Source organism: Periophthalmus magnuspinnatus, chromosome 9, assembly GCF_009829125.3.
Source record: "Periophthalmus magnuspinnatus isolate fPerMag1 chromosome 9, fPerMag1.2.pri, whole genome shotgun sequence".
NCBI classification, from domain to species: domain Eukaryota; kingdom Metazoa; phylum Chordata; class Actinopteri; order Gobiiformes; family Gobiidae; genus Periophthalmus; species Periophthalmus magnuspinnatus.
Genome location: NC_047134.1, coordinates 5,886,769 through 5,906,454, shown reverse-complemented (window position 1 = coordinate 5,906,454; position 19,686 = coordinate 5,886,769). Strand labels below are relative to the sequence as shown.

The 19,686-nt window shown below is 40.9% G+C and overlaps 1 protein-coding gene across 1 annotated transcript in view; it reads right to left on the bottom strand.

Moving 5' to 3' along the window:
- cbwd (COBW domain containing) overlaps nucleotides 1–19,686 on the bottom strand; it is a 60,980-nt gene that overhangs the window by 10,529 nt on the left and 30,765 nt on the right. Inside the window, exons 9-12 of the mRNA XM_033972656.2 lie at nucleotides 18,198–18,284; nucleotides 17,747–17,791; nucleotides 13,824–13,880; nucleotides 1,410–1,461 (exon numbers count right to left, since the gene is read on the bottom strand). Of these exons, the coding sequence (XP_033828547.1) occupies nucleotides 1,410–1,461; nucleotides 13,824–13,880; nucleotides 17,747–17,791; nucleotides 18,198–18,284 (241 nt within the window). The remainder of the gene's footprint in view (nucleotides 1–1,409; nucleotides 1,462–13,823; nucleotides 13,881–17,746; nucleotides 17,792–18,197; nucleotides 18,285–19,686) is intronic.

The window sequence follows — 19,686 nt, the reverse complement described above, 5'->3', positions numbered from 1 at the left end:
TAGTTTTCTTCAGTCCTCATTCTCGCATGAAGCGTCACCGGCCCTCTCCCCCAGCCCTCTGTCCCCCAGCACTCAATCCTCCCACCCTCCTCCTCCTCCAGCCCCCCTCCCTCTGCTCCTCTTTACATGCAAATAAGCAAGCCCTTTTTCTGTTGTTTTCCCAAAATGACAAGGAAGTGTGTATCCTTAACACTCTGACACAAAACCCCCAAATATCTCCAAAGTGCCTTTAACTGCTGTAAAGAAGTTGAGAGAGGAGGCAGTGCTCTGGTGTGAAACTGCCCACAGAGAGAGGTGAGCTTGCTGGGCTTGGGGAGGGGAGAGGGAGTATTTTGGGTCTGGAGGTGCCAAAAGGACTTGTAGATTTTTACGCAGTTGTTCACAAAGTCATCAGCCAGGGTGTAAAAGCAGTTGGTATTTCAAATGTTACTAATAGCTCCACTGGTTTTGGTTAGGACTAAAATATATGTTAAAGTTAATAGTTTTAATGACGGGGCTTAGAGATGTTGCTGGTCTAGACACCTTCAAAACGAGACGTGAACTTAACCTGGCTCCATTGTTTCCGTGTTCACATCTTCACAGGGAAAATAGAACTACTTAGGGATCATAAAAAATATGGTTTCCTTAAAAAATTACAATGTCTAAAGCTTGTATATGTGTCTTAAACCTTAACGAATACTATAAAGTTAAAAAGAGCTGTTCACTTCAAGACATCACAAGGTAGAACAGAGCATTTTTAGCTTTGAAGATGTAGACAGACTAATAATAAAGGGTAACTCAAACATGTGTGAATGAAACAAAACACAATTCCTGGTATGTTTTTGTGGAGATAAAAGCATTAGAACATGGCTTAAAGCTCACAAGAGTCAGTTTTGTGTAATATAGGCTCTTTAAAGACATAGAGGAGAGAGGTAGGGAGGGAGGGAGGGAGGGAGGGGGTGTGAGAGGGAGAGAGAGGAGAGAGGGAAGAAGGGAGAGAGGAAGGACGAGAGAGGGAGATAGCAGAGATGGAGGGGGCACTTTTCACCCCTGTGAAAAAGCCTGAGGGGGAGGAAGGGGTGGCCTTTATTGAAGCTCTAAACAGCAGAAGAATTGATGCGCTGGAATACATTAGCAAAGTAAATACAGAACAGACAGAACAAAGAAAAGAGAAAGAACAGAGGAGGCGAGAGCAGAGGAGAGGTGGAGAGGCAAGAGGAGAGGAGAGATGGAGAGGAGGGAAGGAGAGAAAGAGCAGAGGAGAGAAGAAAAGGAGGAGAGGGGCAGAGGAGGAGGAGAAGTGGAGGGGAGGAGCAGAGGAGAGAAGGAGAGGAGGAGTGGAGAAGAGGACCATAGGAGGGGAGAAGAAAACGAGAGAGGAGGAGAGATGGAGAGGACAAGAGGAGGAGAGATGAGGAAGAGGAGAATACCTTATCCAGATGAGGATGTGATGACCTCATGAGCTGCAGCTTCTCAGACAAACTGTGGGAGACAGAGGCAAGTTCAGATCTGATCAAACTGAAGGAGTGTTAGAACAAAAACACACATGCTCATAATAATTACAGGTTTTATATATCTGATTTATGTTTTATGAATGACGCTGGGGAGGATGAACCAAACATCACAACTAACCGCTACTATGGAAACATGAACATTAACAAAAGCCATGAGCAGATCACCCCTCTGGAATCAGATCATAACTTTATCGTCTTCTGAATGAATATAGAGCCATGGTGAAGAGGGAGAGCTGCAGAGAGCCACAGAGAGCCACAGAGAGCCACAGAGAGCCACAGAGAGCAGCGCGCTCGCTCAACAGATACAAGTTTAGTTTATTTTATTTTAACAGGGACCAGGTACAAACAAATTAATCTCATAAAAGAAGTGATACTTTAAACCAGATTCAGTTAAAGTTAGTTTCCATCTGCAGTGGCCGGGCAGATTACAAACATATGAAAAATACATCCATTTACAATGAAACCTGCACTCTCCCGCTCTTACATTTAAAACATAAAAACATCACACTCCATATTTACACATTTAAACTTACTGGAATACCATGTCAATAATAAAAATAAAAAGTGAGAATAGTAAAGAACTGAGGCTTTTTCTCTGAATCTTGAAACAGCATAGACGGTCTCACAGACACTGAACTCTTCCATTACATTCTATGAAAACACACAGACTGAAGCTAAGCTCATGAAAATATTCCCTCACAAACAGATATATACAGCTGAAAGAAGTGGAGAGGGAGAGAGAGAGAGACAGACGAAGAGAGATAATACTGAATGTATTTATACCACTGATACAATTAAAATAAAGCCAGATGATCCCAATAAAACATTTTCAGATAAACAGCAGAATAAAGCAATAATTAGCCATATGCATAGAGCTGGAAGGTAACAAGTACAAGTAGTGAAGTATTTTTATGTATCCGTACTTTACTTAAGTACATATTACATTGGATACTTTTACTTCACTACATTTGAGAGGAGTTCTATAACTATACTTTCTACTACGCTACTTCTTGAACTAGACTTAAAAATAAAAAGTACTTTTCATATGATTTGAGGGGGTATTTTCACCATCTTTGTGGTAGCATCCTGACTCAAGTTTTCGAGATCAAGCTTCGGCTTTGACCAAACAAAAATAAATATGCAAAATTCATAAGAAAAAAATAATTGTTTCTGTGCTCAAAATAAGAACCTTTTTAATCAATCTCATCACTAGATTAACACATTAACAAATGAACAAATACTTTTTACCCCTAAATTACATTTTTAAACAGGCACTTAATTACTTTTACTTAAGTAGATTTTTTCATGTGGTACTTTCACTTGAGTAAAAGTACTGTATATGTACTTTTACTTAAGTAACAACATTGAATACCAAAACTGCATATACATGACCCATTCAACCCTCTACAACTGAAATCTTGACATATTATAACAAAAATTTAAAAAAAATCTTCTCAGTTTTGCAACCCATGATAAATACAAAGCCCCAAAAATATACTGTTCCAGATTTCATAAATGCAACGATACAGGGATGTAGTGATTATAGTGACAAGCCTACCCCCACCTCTCTGCTGAGGTTAACAACTAGTTAACAACTGAGAGGAAAAATCACTAAGGCTAAAATTCACTTCAAACAAAGAGCAACATATGAGGCTTGGACTAAACCAATGAGCAGGAAACAGGGAGAAGATAGTGTCAGGGCCAATTCAGATTTTAAGAAAGAAATATTTTTTATTGAAGATCCGACATCACAAATGACCTAACATCTGACCAGATCTGACCCCATGACCTCACCCTCAAGTACTTCGGTTTTACTTCTACTTACGTTTATTCTGTCATTATTGAGTTGTATTCTGCTGTGTGTTAGGACAAGTCACTTAAGTTTAGTTGAAGGTTATGTGTAGGAGATATGTTGACTGCCTTTCATTTCTGCACCTCCAGCCTCTATGGGGTGCTGTGGTTTGGATGTTTGGAATGGAAACCCCAAGTATAAAGGGGGCAGGTTAGATGGTGCAGAGGCATATGACCATGCCCATAGATGTCCCGCTGTGTTACTGTAGCAAAGGTGAGCCAAATAAATGAATATGAACTACTAACCTCTTTTTTTGGAAAACTCTTAAAGCTTAAAGATTGTACTCCTCCAGCCAGTAGTGTCTGTTTTACACAGGGCAAATTAGCCTCTACATTATGTATGAAACTCACATGGCTGAAGTAGCAGCCAGCAGTCGAGAACAACAAACTGAGCCTGTTTTTCAGTCAGAATGGGACAAGGGAGCGAGGGAGACGGGGGAAGGGGAACAGAGGGGGAGAGGGAGGATGGGGCGTTTGGGGGTCCCAGTGTGATGTTTGTGGCCTTTAATTGCCTTTTCTAAAGACAGACACATGATTCCATGACTCCATATGACTTTATACATAACCTGCTGTGTGATTTTTCTGCTGTGCATTTTGTTTTGTGTGTGTGTGTGTGTGTGTGAATGTGTATCTGTGTGTGTTTTTGTGCATGTGTGTGTGCATGCGTGTCTGTGTACGTGTGTGTGTGTATGTGTGCATGCATATATATGCATCCATATACAGCAGGCTCGCCTCACTACATATCTGATCAGTGTAATGTCAGACTATCAGTTCTGGAACATAATGAAGTAAAAGTAGTCAAGTTCTGTACTTAAGTATACACTTTAGGAATCTGCATTTTACTTAAGTAAAGCATATACTTTTTACTTTTACTTCACTACACTTGAGAGCAGGTATCACTGCATTTTTGAACAGGACTGAAAAGTATTTTTTATTATTATCTGAGACCTGCTGAAGAGGCTGAGGGTTTATTTTTAACACGTTCATAATAAAAAAATTTAAAAAACAAAAAAACAAATAAAAACAGATGGAAGAAAATCATTTCAGTGGTTTCTGTTGGACAAAACTCAGCTCAAATCTTTATCAAAATCACTACATTTGAAGCTTTATAAGACCTCAAAATCTGCCAGAAATATTTTTACTTTTTAAGTACATTTTTAAACAGGTACTTTATAAAAATAATAATAATAATAATTAAAACTGCAATCAGTGATAAAGGCCCTCGCCACCCCTTGCGACTGCGGGGTACACGCCACCGTGAAGAACCTGCGTTTCGTTCCCGCTTACATCGCCCCTCCCCCCAAAATCAGCGTCTCAGTAATACTGCTCCATTCATTCCAATGAGACCATTTATGACATTGTCACGCCTGAACGGTTGGAAATAGAGGTATGTCTTCATTGGCTTTTTCGTTCAGTATGATGAGAGGAATATGTGTACCAAATTTCAATGGTCTATGACAAAGTAATTATTTTTCATCCCAGTTAACCAAATCCCATGTATTTCAATGAGAAATGTCAGACGCTGCCATGGCAACACCTTTGAAAATAGAGGTATATTCTCATTGGCTTTTTTGTTCAGTATGTCAATAAGGATGTCCATGCCAAATTTCAAATGTTTGTGACAAAGTAATTTTTTGCATACCATTAAAAGGTTCAAGGGGGCGCTGTGGAGCAATATAATGTCTGACCTGTGTAAATTGTATATCTATGCGTTCAGATCAACATTTTGAAAAAAAAAAAAAGTGTATTCTTGCTGGGAAATAGGACACTAACTGTTTGAGTTACACGCAATTAAAAACTTTAAAAAATTGCTTTTTTCTTTGCAGGCTGGCCACACCCACATTTTATAACTTAGAAAATTCCAAAAAAGTTGCTTATAATCCCACATGGGTCTAGTTCATTTTGACCAATTTACATGTTTCTTGAATGAAAATAAAAAATTCAAATGTGAAATTTTGAAAAAATGGGGTTCCGCCCACAATGGCCGACTTCCTGTAGGGTTTAGGGTGGAGTCATAATATAATTTTTTACTTCTCTTGACATGTTCTATGTTTGTACCAAATTTAATTTGTCTACGATGAAAAAGGTCTCTCATTGCCGCAATGTATTTCAAATTTTGAGGTGGCGCTATTGAGTCATTTTGAAACATTAATTTTTTTGAACATCAAAATAATTAATTTTTCACCAACCTTGAATTTTGTGTCCAATAAATTTGACTTTTCGTTAACGTTCAGGGGGTCAAAAGTGGATTCAAAGCGCCTACCAAAATAATAAGAAGCAGTGATAAAGGCCCTCGCCACCCCTTGCGACCGCGGGGTAAAGGCCACAGTGAATATCCTGCCTTTTGTTCCCGCTTACATCGCCCCTCCCCCCAAAATCAGCGACTGAGTAATACTACTCCATTCATTCCAATTAGACCATTTATCACATTGTCACGCCTGAACGGTTGGAAATAGAGGTATGTCTTCATTGGCTTTTTTGTTTAGTATCATGAGAGGAATATGTGTACCAAATTTCAATGGTCTATGACAAAGTAATTATTTTTCATCCCAGTTAACCAAAACCCATGTATTTCAATGAGAAATGTCAGACGTTGCCATGGCAACACCTTTGAAATTAGAGGTATGTACTCATTTTGTGAGAGAGTGCCTTGATTTGCATATCATTGCGTTTAGCTCACAAATGTGCATAAATGCTGTATTAGCATTTTCCCAACAAAAAATGTGTGAAAGAGAAATGTTTTATTGAAATTTTCCAAAAATTGCAATTTTGTTGAAAATTCACCCTAACACATCCACACCCAAAGTCATAATCAAAATGTAATTGATAATCTTTAATCACACATGAGTTTAGTGGGATTTGGCCAAATTTGAAGTGTTTGTGATGAAAACTGTGTGAGAAAATGTCCTGAATGTGAGGGTGTGCACTTTTGTCATTCCCGGGTTTGATCCAATATGGCCGACTTCCTGTCATGTCCTGACATGTTCTATTTTTTTATGTGAGTTTCAGATTTTTACGTTGACTTTTTTCTGAGTCGGGCTCCATGAAAATCAAAGTTTGAGGTGGCGCTACCGAGTCGTCTTTTGTTACTTTTTCTCTGGGTCTTTTGTGACAATTAGAGCTCGTCAAGTTCTAATTTTTGACATCACTCATTGCCATGTCAGGGCGTGTTTACTACTTAATTTTTGCCATTTTCCATGCTACGGATGGGACGGATGGACGTAGTCCCAGGCTCGGGCCTAATAATAATAATAATAATTAAAACTGCAAGCAGTGATAAAGGTCCTCGCCACCCCTTGCGACCGTGGGGTACACGCCACCGTGGAGATCCTGTTTTTCGTTCCCGCTTACATCGCCCCTCCCCCCAAAATAAGCAACTGAGTAATACTACTCCATTCATTCCAATGGGAGCATTTATGACATTGTCACACCTGCACGGTTAGCAATAGAGGTATGTCTTCATTGGCTTTTTTGTTCAGTATGATGAGAGGAATATGTGTACCAAATTTCAATGGTCTATGACACAGTAATTATTTTTCATCCTTGTTGACCAAAACCCATGTATTTCAATGAGAAATGTCAGACATTGCCATGGCAACACCTTTAAAAATAGAGGTATAGTGTCATTGACTTTTTTGTTCAGTATGGCAATTGGGATGTCCATGTCAAATTTCAAATGTTTGTGACAAAGTAATTTTTTTCGTACCATTAAAAAGTTCAAGGGGGCGCTGTGGACCAATATAATTTCTGACCTGTGTAAATTGTATATCTATGCGTAGTCGTAGTCCCAGGCTCGGGGCTAATAATAATAATAATAATAATAATAATAATAATAATTATTATTATTATTATTATTATTATTATTATTTACGTAAGTAAATGTTTTCATGTGATACTTTTATTTTTTTTTGCTCCGGTATCTGTACTTTCACTTAAATACCCAAATTGAGTACTTCCACCACTGCATACTGTGAAGAAACAAGTAAATAGGACTCTCCCCAAAAAATTACAGTGTATTTTAACAAATGCCATATTTAGAATCATTCAAAATCTCTGTTTGTTTACAGCTGATCTCCCCCTAATTACCCACGTTTATCTGAAAGGCTCACCACCCATACCAGACTGAGATGTTGAGTCATGAGATCTGGCTCCATCCCTTTTCTGTTTGTACCACACAGGCGGAGCTGTGGGGGTCCGCTTCAAACAACCAGCAAGGGTCCCAGAGGAGGAGGGGCCCTGGCGCTCAAAGGCCAGGGGGGAAAGATGCTATGTATGGGACAAGGGGGGCACAGTGGGGGGGGAAGAGTTGGACACACACCACTTTAATCCTCCACAGCTGGTTGCATACACTGACCCGGGTCCATGTTAAGAGAGCTTTAACACCAGTCACATAAAGGATGCACATTGATGGCATTCATAAGGTAAATTTTCTACACAACACACAATATGATGCCCTCCCCAGGCTCTGTTAATTAGAGAGGAGCAGAAGGAGCAACACTATCAAAGACTATGGGTACACAGAACAGAGGAGCAGACAAAAGACACTGATCTGTAGCGGATTAGAGCCTGGAGATACTGAGGCTACACTTGCATTTACACTACGCTGGAGTTTTAGCATAAAGACAATAAAAAAACGAGGAGATACAGAGGAAATTGGCCATTAATGTAGAACAAACCAAGCCTTATTATACACACATGCAGGGTTAAAGGTCATGTATGTATGTAAGGTCATGTAATGCTGTTTCCTCCTCAAAAACATACCTAGATTTGTGTTTTGTTCCATTCACACATGTTTTAGTAACACTTTATTATTAGTCTGTCTACATCTTCAAAGCTCCAAATCTTTGTTCCACCTTGTGATGGCATGAAGTGCTAGTTTTCAAGTTAACATCTCCTTTCACTTTTAGTTCAGTAAAGATGGGCAATTCCAGGCCTGAAATCATCCAGACTAGTGAAGGTGTATGGAGTTTAAAAGCACACTGGAGCACTTCCTGTATGACCACTTGATGGCATCACAAGGTGCAACAGAGTATTTTCTGTTTGAGAGAAGTACTCAGCTTAAATGTGCAGGGTTGTGTGTTAAACATGTGTCAATGAAACGAAACACAACTCCAGGTCTGTTAGTGACGTCACACTCTTTATAACGCTCTATGGTATAAACTTGAGTTAATCATTATTAGATATTCAGTGTTATTCCAGCAATTAAATAGTGTTATGATATTACAGTATATTTAAAATAAGCCTTATGTGTCCAGTCCAATCTTACAGCAATGAACCAAATATAATTTATTTTTAGGACGATTTTCAACTTCATTCAGAGGTAGTTTTAAGTTAGTTTACCCATACTGCTCTGTGAATTCTTACATTGGAGCTTAGAATAAAATAAAATATATATACCGTATTTTCCGGACTGTAAGTTGCACATTTTTTCATAGTTTGGCCGGGGTTGCAACTTAGATGCAACTTATGTGTGAAATTATTAAAATATATAATTTCTCGTCTTCGTTGTTGTCAAACTGAAACCGCGTGAGGGCACTCTAGGCTTGTGTACCAGTATGACAGCCATGCGGAAGCAGCACTTCATCTACTTCTGGAGCAGGCAGAGTAGTTCAGAAGCAACACAGAGGATGAAGAATTCAATGGATTTAGTGATTTGGAGTGAGATCGAGAGAAAACTTGTTAGCATACCAGAAACGTATTCAGTTCGTTGTCTCTGCTTTATGTGGCTGAATAAATATAAATGTGTTGCATTAGCATGCTGTATTGCTAATTCAGCCTGTTGTTCTCCATTTCTCCAACATGTTAGCTTGTTTTTTATGCTTTAGTTAACTGATTAACTGTTCATATCTTACGTTAAAATACCAGAAACATATTCAGTTTGCTATCTATGCTTCATGTAGTTGAATAAAAATGTGTTATGTAACGGTTGATTATACATGTTCCAGTTCACTTGTTTGACAAAAAAATGGAGCTGGTCCGTTTGTAATACCTGTAAGAAAATGTACTTGACTATTTATTTCCTCTTCATTTATAAGACCATAAAGGTCATAACATTTCATTTGAAACAATATTGTGAATATTTAGTTTATCATAAGTCTAGTTTAAGGTTGCAAAAACTACTTCTTGTTTTTCAGTTCAGCCTTTTACGCTAATGTGAAATCTTACCCGACAGAGCACTATTTAACCCTGTAGAAACCAAGAACCCTTTTTTTCTTTGGAAAATTATGAACACATGAATGAATGCATAAAATCACTGCTATAAGTTCACTGAACACTGAAATATCCACTTTTTCAGCTTTAGCCCTTTATCCCTAATTTATGATCAAGGCCAAATTTGGCCCTTAAAGAATATAATTTATCCAAAAAGAATATAAAACGTACTTCTAGACCAGTGGTTCTTAACCTGGGTTCGATCGAACCCTAGAGGTTCGGTGGGTCAGTCTCAGGGGTTCGGCGGAGGTCAAGACACGCACCCGACTCATATGATTTGCGGACTGCGAGCATCTCCAGAAGCCAGCCGTGTCCCGATTTGACAAATGCACCCTTCGATGTGCCTATCGTAGTACCCATCAGACTTAAATGCGCCATTTTAACGGCGCATTTAAGGACACTTTGGTGAATTGAGATACAGCATGAGACTCGGCCAGAGTTGATGGATTCAAAATATATATTCAAGTTATGTTATGTTATCTCACTGTTCATTTTAAAGGTACTGTAATGTTCACTCTTTATTATAATCATTATATTCAACTATGTAAACTATGTAATCTGCACTAATGTTTGTTCTTGAGTCTTGCAGAAAATGTCTTTTGAAAGTGCAGGATCCCATGGGAAGAAGGTCACTGTGAAACCCTAAAACAGGAACATCATGGGAGGATGTTTGTGCGAAGGGGAAGAGTGACCTTCTGGAAATGCAAAAACAGAATATATTTCTCTGTGAATTTCGTCATATGTTTTTACACTGCTTGCAAAGTCTATGTCCCCCCATCCCTTCAGAGCAGCAGTGTATGTGTTTGTAACTAGGGTTTCCTAACTTTAATAAAAGGAGGAGAAAAACGGTTGGGGCCTTCAGAAAGGGTGCGAGGTGATTTGTAACTGAAAGTTTTTTGCCTCTCCGCTCTTTCTCCTCAATATTGAGACAAAATAATCTCTCTTGTCTTCTCTTCTCTTTTGAACTGTAATATAGGTTAAGAGGGTGAACCTATCAAGAGTGATGCCCCAGCATTGACTGGGAGGATCCTGGCGACAACTGCGCTCTGATTGGACATCTTTGAGGGACCACGGAAGCACATTACAGTAATGACAGTAACATATTTAAAGAGCCCCATGCCTCTGCATGTGTCTTGAATTTGAAAAAAAATCACATTTTATTTTCAATAAAGAAGGGTTCGGTGAATGTGCAAATGAAACAGGTGGGGATCAGTACCTCCAACAAGGTTAAGAACCACTGTTCTAGACATTCTGCAAGCTATTACTAAAAAGATTTTTTTTTTAAAATAAAAAAAATTTACTAACCGCTGGTTTGCTGAGAAGACGATTTTCCAGCTCAACAAAACATCATGTGGTCAGCCATCTTGTTACTACCTCTCTGGCTAATTTTAGTTCAATATTCATCTACTAGTTATCTCTATGCAGGGGCCAAAAGTGGCACTCTGGGCTTTTGAAGTTAAATTAGATTTTTTTGGGGATTTTTTTGTTTGTTCATTTAGGATAGCAGCAATTAACTGCAGCCAAATTTGACCCCGTGGGTTCTCCAGGGTTAAGAAACAAATGGAAAATAATATATAAAGTCTGCAGTTAACGGGTTTGTTTACTAGCAGGCCAAAGTGGTTCGTATATTTTCCATGCGTCCATATGCAATTTTGTGTGTATATGTAATATGAGCCAGAGCTTATGTTATATTTTATGTGTTTGCTAGTTCTATGGTGTGAACTGTTATGAAGAAATAAGAAAAGAACATTCGTGTATCTCATGTTTGTGGACAAGCCGGTATATGTTACATTAGTGTAGTTATCTGATTAACTGTTAAAATCCTATGTTGAGTAACCTAACAAGGATCATGATGTCGCCCAGTATGGGGCCCCACCCTGGAGCCAGGCCTGGGGTTGGGGCTCGAATGCGAGCGCCTGGTGGCTGGGCCTTTGCCCACGGGGCCGGGGCCGAAAGGACGACTTGAGTCCGCCCTCCTGTGGGCTCACCACCCACAGAGGGTCTCATAGGGGTCGGGTGCGTAGAGGATTGGGCAGCAGTCGAAGACGGGTGTCTCGAGGACCCAGTTCACAGACACAGCATCTGGCTGTAGCGACGTGGAATGTCACCCCGCTGGGGGGGAAGGAGCCTGGGCTTTGTGCAGGAGGTTGAGAGGTAGCTTGGGCTTTGGTACCCAACTCCTCGAGAGGGATTGGACCCTCAGCCGTCATGCATTGGAGTTCACCCCGGTGAACGAGAGGGTGGAGTCCCTGCGCCTTCAGGTCGGGGACAGGCCTATGGGCCGAACAGCAGTGCAGAGTACCCGGCCTTCTTGGAGTCCCTGGGAAGGGTACTAGACAGTGCACCTACTGGGGGACTTCAGTGCCCACGTGGGCAACGCCAGTGACACCTGGAGGGGCGTGATCAGGAAAAATGGCCTCCCTGATCTGAACCCGAGTGGTGTTTTGTTATTGGACTTCTGTGTTAGTCACAGTTTGTCCATAACAAACACCATGTTCGAACACAAGGGTGTCCAGCGCATGGCACCAGGATACCCTAGGTCGGAGGTCGATGATTGACTTTGTTGTTGTGTCATCTGACCTTCAGCTGCATGTCTTGGACACTCGGGTGAAGATAGGGGTGAAGATAGGGGCTGAGTTGTCAACCTCTGCTGGCAGAGGAGGAAGCCGGACAGACCTGGCAGACCCAAGCGTATCTTGAGGGTCTGTTGGGAACATCTGGTGGAATCCTCTGTCAGCAGGGTATTCAACTCACACCTCCGGGAGAGCTTCTCCCATATCCCGAGGGAGGTTGGAGACATGAAGTCCGAGTGGGCCATGTTCTCCAACTCCATTGTCAATGCGGCTGTACGTAGCTGTGGTCGCAAGGTCTCTGGTGCCTGTCGCGGTGGCAATCTCCGAACCCAGTGGTAGACGCTGGAAGTAAGGAATGCCGTCAGGCTGAAGAAGGAGTCCTATCAAGCCCTGTTGGCTTGTGGGACTGCTGAAGCAGCCAACAGGGACCATCAGGACAAGCGGGCAGCAGCCCGTGCAGTCACAGAGGCAAAAACTCAGGGCTGGGAGGAGTTCGGGGAGGCCATGGAGGAGGCCTATCGGTCAGCCTCAAAGTATTCTGGCAAACCATCTAACGCCTCAGGAGGGGGAAGCAGTGCTTCACCAACATTGTTTACAGTGCTGGCGGAGAGCTGCTGATCTCAACTAGGGACGTTGTTGGGCAGTGGACAGAATACTTTGAGGATCTCCTCAATCCCACTGTCATGTCTTCCGAGGAGGAAGCAGAGTTTAAGGACTCAGAGGTGGACTCGTCCATCACCCTGGCTGAAGTCACTGAGGTGGTTGGCAAGCTGCTCGGTGGCAAGGCTCCAAGGGTGGATGAGATCCATCCTGAGTATCTAAAATCTCTGGATGTTGTGGAGCTGTCTTGGCTGACATGCCTTTGCAACATTGCGTGGCAGTCGAGGACAGTACCTGTGGAATGGCAGACTGGGGTGGTGGTCCCTCTGCATAAGAAGGGGGACTGGAGGGTGTGTTCCAACTACAGGGGAATCACACTCCTCAGCCTTCCCAGTAAGATCTATTCCAGGGTACTGGAGAGGAGAATCCAACCGAGAACCTCGTATCCAGGAGGAGCAGTGTGGTTTTCGTCCTTGTCGCGGAACACTAGACCAGCTATATACTCTCCATCGGGTCCTTGAGGGTTCATGGGAGTTTACCCAACCAGTCCACATGTGTTTTGTGGACCTGGAAAAGGCATTCAACCGCATCCCTCGTGGTGTCCTTTGGGGGTTGCCCTGGGAGTATGGGGTCCGGGGCCCTTTGCTAAGGACTGTCCGGTCCCTGTATGACTGGAGCAGGAGCTGTGTTCGCATTGCCAGCAGTAAGTCAGACCTGTTCCCGGTGTACGTTGGACTCCGCCAGGGCTGCCCTTTGTCACAGTTCTGTTTCTAGGCGCAGTCAGGAGCCAGAGGGGGTCTGGTTCGGGAATCACAGGATCTCATCTCTGCTGTTTGCAGACGATGTTGTCCTGATGGCTTCGTTGTGCCAGGACCTGCAACAGGCACTGGGGCAGCCTTTCTTCTCTATTTTATTATTATTATAACTTGCCTATAAAGATCAAATTTATTTTAGAAAATGTATTATAGTCCAGTGCAACTTACATGTTTTTTTCTTCATTATTATGTATTTTTTCGCTGGTGCCATTTATACTCCGGAGCGACATATAGTCTGGAAAATATGGTAGTTTTAAAATCAACTTCAAAAGTCAACTCACTTTGCAATATTGCCACTGTCGAAAGAATGTAGATCAAGGACTTCACAGAGGTCCACCCTGCAACACACAGAAGCACTTTAGTTTAGGGACCCCATATTCATGAATAACTTGTATTAACACCAGAGTGCAAAGTAGTTCATTAGATGTTTGTTAGTGTTTATAAACTTCCTCGAAATGAACAACTCCTTTGATGTTTTCCAATCAGGTTTTAGACCCCACCACAGCACTGAGACTGCTCTTATCAAGGTGACAAATGACATCCGCCTGAACACTGATGCAGGCAAAGTCTCAGTCTTGATCCTGTTAGATCTGAGTGCTGCTTTTGACACTGTTGATCATGGGATCCTCTTACAGAGACTGGAGGACTGGGTGGGCATCTCTGGTACGGCACTAAACTGGTTCAAGTCCTATTTAGAAAACAGGGAGTACTTTGTTGAAATTGGAAAATGTATATCAGATAAAATGTCCCTGACCTGTGGGGTGCCCCAGGGGTCAATCCTGGGACCCCTGCTGTTCAATCTCTACATGCTGCCGTTAGGCCAGTTAATACGCAGCAATAATGTGTCTTACCACAACTATGCAGATGACACTCAGATCTATGTCTCACTAGCAGCAGGTGAATATGGACCAGTGGATTCACTCTGCCACTGCATCCAACAGATCAGTGTGTGGATGCAAAACAACTTTCTTCTGCTAAACTCAGACAAGACTGAAGTTATCATCTTTGGCCCACAAAAACATAGAGAAAGTGTCAGCAGTCACCTCCAGTCTCTCTCTCTAAAACCTTCAAATCAGGCTAGAAATCTAGGGGTAATAATGGACTCAGACTTGAACTTTAACAGCCACATCAAATCAATAACATCTGCAGCTTTTTACCACCTAAAAAACATTGCAAAAATCAAAGGTATACTGTCAAAGCCAGACTTAGAGAGACTTATCCATGCATTTGTCTCCAGTAGGTTAGACTACTGTAACGGCCTGCTCACTGGCCTCTCCAAACGAGCCTTAACACAGCTGCAGTACATCCAGAATGCTGCTGCTCGGGTCCTGACTAGAACCAGGAAGTATGAGCACATAAGTCCTGTGCTCAGGTCTCTGCACTGGCTTCCTGTAGCTCAAAGAATAGACTTTAAAGCAGCTCTGCTTGTGTATAAGTCTCTCCATGGCCTAAGTCCAAAGTATATCTCCGACATGTTAGTGCCATATGAACCATCTCGCAATTTGAGGACTTCAGGGATCGGCCTCCTGCTGGTGCCCAGAGTCAGGACTAAACATGGGGAATCAGCGTTTAAATTTTATGCAGCTAAAACTTGGAACAGTCTTCCTGAAGATGTGAGACAGGCCTCTACTTTGACAATGTTTAAATCCAGACTCAAAACAGTTCTGTTTAGCTGTGCATATGACTGACAGGTTTTTACTCTGCACTCTTCTCTTTTAATGTTGATTTTATGATGATTATTTGTGATTATTTATGTTTGATTTGTGTGATTTTAATGTCTTTCTTATTCTGTAAAGCACTTTGAATTACCTTGTGTACGAATTGTGCTATACAAATAAACTTGCCTTGCCTTGCCTTGCCTATAAAGTACTTATTAATTTTTTTATTCCATATATCTGTATTGTAACACCATAGTAGTCATAGTCGTTTTGTTTTTGATTAGTGAACTCACAACATAGAAAAACAATCAGAAGTAGTTGCATTTGTCTGCATCAAGATTTTTTTTGAATCAAAATGCAATCATTTAAAAAAAAATTTATTATTATTTCCATATTATTTTTACTATTGTGCTTAACTATTTTAACCATCGCAGACGTACTGTGTTTAAAATTTTTTCCACTGATCATTATTTTTTTGTATCATATGAAAGTGATTGGATTTTCTAAACTACTGTATACTCGTACCAATGCATTAAGAGCTTTGTAAACACTACCTGAATACCCGCAAGCTAACACACTCAGTTAGGGATTAGCATGTGCTCCCTAAACTCTATAGTCATTCCCAACTGACTTATTTTAGGGGGGAAAAAATCTCCTAACTGTTTGAACTCCGCCACACCAGCACTGAGTTCAAAACAGTTTGGAGCAGGTTGTAGGAATGTTTTTGTGATTAACCCCTCACTGCACAGTGTCTTTCATGTGTGATCTGGTCTGGACCCTGGTCTGGACCCTGGTCTGGACCCTGGTCTGGACCCTGGTCTGGACCCTGGTCTGGACCCTGGTCTGGACCCTGGTCTGGACCCTGGACTCTGGACCCTGGACTCTGGACCCTGGACTCTGGACTCTGGAGCGGTCTCTGGACTGGTCCCTCGGTCTGGTCTCTGGACCCTGTTTTGGCCCCTAGCCTGGATCCTCCTGAGTCCCAACTGATAACAACAGCTTTGGGGGCATATTCAGACAACCCTCTCAATTAACTTCAGGAATATAGAGAAGACACATCTTAATCAGTACCATTTAAATTGTATTGGTCCAAAGTTTGGCCTCTGCTTCAGACCACAAGCGTTCGCAAATGGCCTCTTACAATAATTAATCTTATATGAACTTAGCTAGCCCTAGTCTCCGCATTCCATATAGGACATGCTCATGGGCGTGCTTCCAGCTTCATCGTCCAATTCACTTTACACTGAAAAACTGTGGCCTCTATCTCTGTAACTGCTGCTGTCAAACTCATCATTTTGGTCTTGAAATGTTCGAATTAACCCGCTCTACACGATCCTGGTGTTTTTATTTCGCTATTTTGTTTGTAAATTAAGATATGAACATTAATAACAAACAAATCAGGCACCTTCTTTCCCCAAGGTCGCTCTTGCTAGTATTAGCAACAGGTTTGACTGACAACGTTGCTAAGCGCCCGCTCCCTGCTAAACCATCAATGCAGGTGGGAACGGGAATTACCTTCCTCAGCCTTGCTTTGGATTGCCTCTTTGGTTGCTATGATGCTTGCGGTCGGAATTCCAAATATGAAACTCGTCTCCAAATTAGTCCCTTTAACTGCTAGCTTTGATGAGCTTCATTTGGCTGGAGCCATATACTATGAGTGACGCCACACTCACTTAGTCCACTTCTTTATACAATCTATGATCAGCGCTGATGCTGAAAAATCTGTTGGATCAGATATTGGCTTCCAGATATCGGTTCAGTCGATATCCTGGTTGGACATATAAATTGGACTGGACTTTTTCTTATTTCTTTACTTTACATATTGTATATGTTTACACTGAAGCTGCAGTGGATCCAATACCTCACATATCTAGAACTTGTTACAGAGACCAGTTCACTTCTACACATTTCACATTAGGTTTATTTATTTTAATTATTCCATCTTATATTTTTTTCCTGAGAAAAAATACTGAGAAGTTCATGTTTTGGGGCGGAGGTTGTCATCAATATTATAATATAAGTCTCATACCTCAAAATGTGTTATTGTTTGATTTCCACTAAGTTCAACATCTACAAATCTGGAACAGTAAAAGTGATAATCTTTATCATTTCATTTCATTCACGGATCCTATTGTTATTCTTTGCTAAACAGATGCCACAGTCCTGCCACACACGTTTACATTTACGCAACAGAGCCCCAGGGTCAGACGGGTAAGACTTGTGGGTAATTGGACACTGTTGAACGTTTAGTGTTTGCTCAGGGGGATGTGGGGGGAGAGGGGGAGAGGGGGAGAGAGAGAAGACGAGAGAGAGAGAAAGGAGGAGAGGGGAGAGAGGAGACGAGAGAGAGGGGGGGAGGAGAAACAGAAGGAAAAAAGAGAAAAAGAGAGGGAGGACAGAGGAAGGGGTTGAGGGAGAGAGAAGGGGGGAGAGGGAGGGGGCAGGAAGGTGTGACGACTTAACAGCTTTGATACAGAGATCTAAGGCAGAGCTCAAACAGACGCTGTGCCTGCCTGTGTGACACTCAGAGCTTTACAAAGACCTACCTCGATCTTTGGGTTTCCAAAATCTTCACCAGACTATTAATGGACCTGAAGGCACAAACAGAACATTAGAAAAATATATAACATTAAATATAACATTAGAACAATATATAACATGAGATAGAACATTTAGAACAAATATTTGAAAGTGAGTGAAAAAAAATAATCTTTTTCTCATTCAGTTTTTGTTCTTGCAAACTGTTATTGTCAAGTTTATAATTGTTCCAAATAAATGTGCAGGTTTGAAATAAAAATTCTAACTAAACTCTAACTAAAATACAGTAGTGGAAGAAGAACTCAATTTTGTTACTTAAGTACAGTACAGATACTTAAAATGTATACTTAAGTACAGTACTTTACACCACTTTGACTTTGTTAGTAATCTTCTTTACTTGGATTCATTCAAGTGTAGTCAGATTTATAGTCACGTTTATGAGGGTTATTTCACATTTACCTCACAGTGTGTTTGAGCTGGGACAGGTCTTCATCCTTGACCAGGTCAGTTTTGTTGATAATCGTTAGATCAGCCATTGCTATTTGCCTGGTAACACAAAACTTCAGACACTTAATATACAGTTCTACAGTTATATACATCTGAATATATAAAACATATTCTACTATTTCTCAAACTGTGGTGCCTGTACATGAGTGGTGCTTGAGATCCTTCAGATGGGAGTTGAAAGGAGCCAAACCCACAAATGAAGATCTGTCCAAGTCCATTTTATCAACTTTCTGTTCTTATGTGGGTCATTTCTGTTTAGAACTACAGTGGAAACCAAGACTAGATCAGGACTAATCCAGAACCAGATCAGGACTAAACCAGGACTACACAAGGACTGAACCAGGACTAGATTGGGACCAACCCAGAACCAGATCAGTACTAAACCAGGACTAGATTAGCAATAGGTCAGGACTAGACTAGGACTAGACTAGGACTAGATCAGGACTAGACTAGGAATAAACCAGGACAAGATTAGAACTAGATCAGGACTAAATCAGGACTATATCAGAACTAGATTAGGACTAAACCAGGACTGGATCAGAACTAGATCAGGGCTTTTTCTGAAGAAGTATTTAGGCTGTTGCTTGGAGAGGAATGATATATTGATTCCAGTGTCGGCCAATATAGTCTTTGATATTGGTATCGGTCAGTATCGATGCTCGATACCAAAATTCAAGAAAGATGGTTTTTGCTTTGGATCAGTCTCTATGTGCCTTTTTGAACAGACTCATTTAAAAGACATCTGAGAGAGACTGAACAAAAATACACCCTAAAAGAAAATCGTATTCTGCTGAGTCTGATGACAGCCAGGCAGAAGTGGAAGCGGCACTTCATCTACCTCTGGAGTTGGCGAAATTGTTCAGAAGCAACATCAAGGATGAAGAATTCACTGGATTTAGTGACTGGAGTGAGATCGAGAGAAAACTTGATAGCATACCAGAAACGTATTCAGTTCGTTGTCTCTGCTTTATGTGGCTGAATAAATATAAATGTGTTGCATTAGCATGCTGTATTGCTAATTCAGCCTGCTGTTCTCCATTTTATTGTTATTATTATTACTTGCCTTTAAAAGATAAAATGTCTGTTCTTGGTCTCAGATTTTGTAAAATAAATTTATAGTAGTACAGTAGTATAGATTTATAGTCCAGTGCGACTTATATATATATATATATATACATACATATATACACACATAAATACAAGCGATACATGTTTTTTCTTCATTATTATGCATTTTTTGCCTGTTGCGACTTATACTCTGAAGCACCTTATAGCCTGGAAAATACAGTAATCTCCATAAATCTCAGATAAATACGTTTAATGATTTTTACAAAAGTGAAGTTTATTTCTGATCTTTACTTTAATTTAAGATTAATTTGTGGGCCTCATTATGGATTTTTAAAGTGAAATATCTGTATCAGCAAATATCATTTATCTGCCT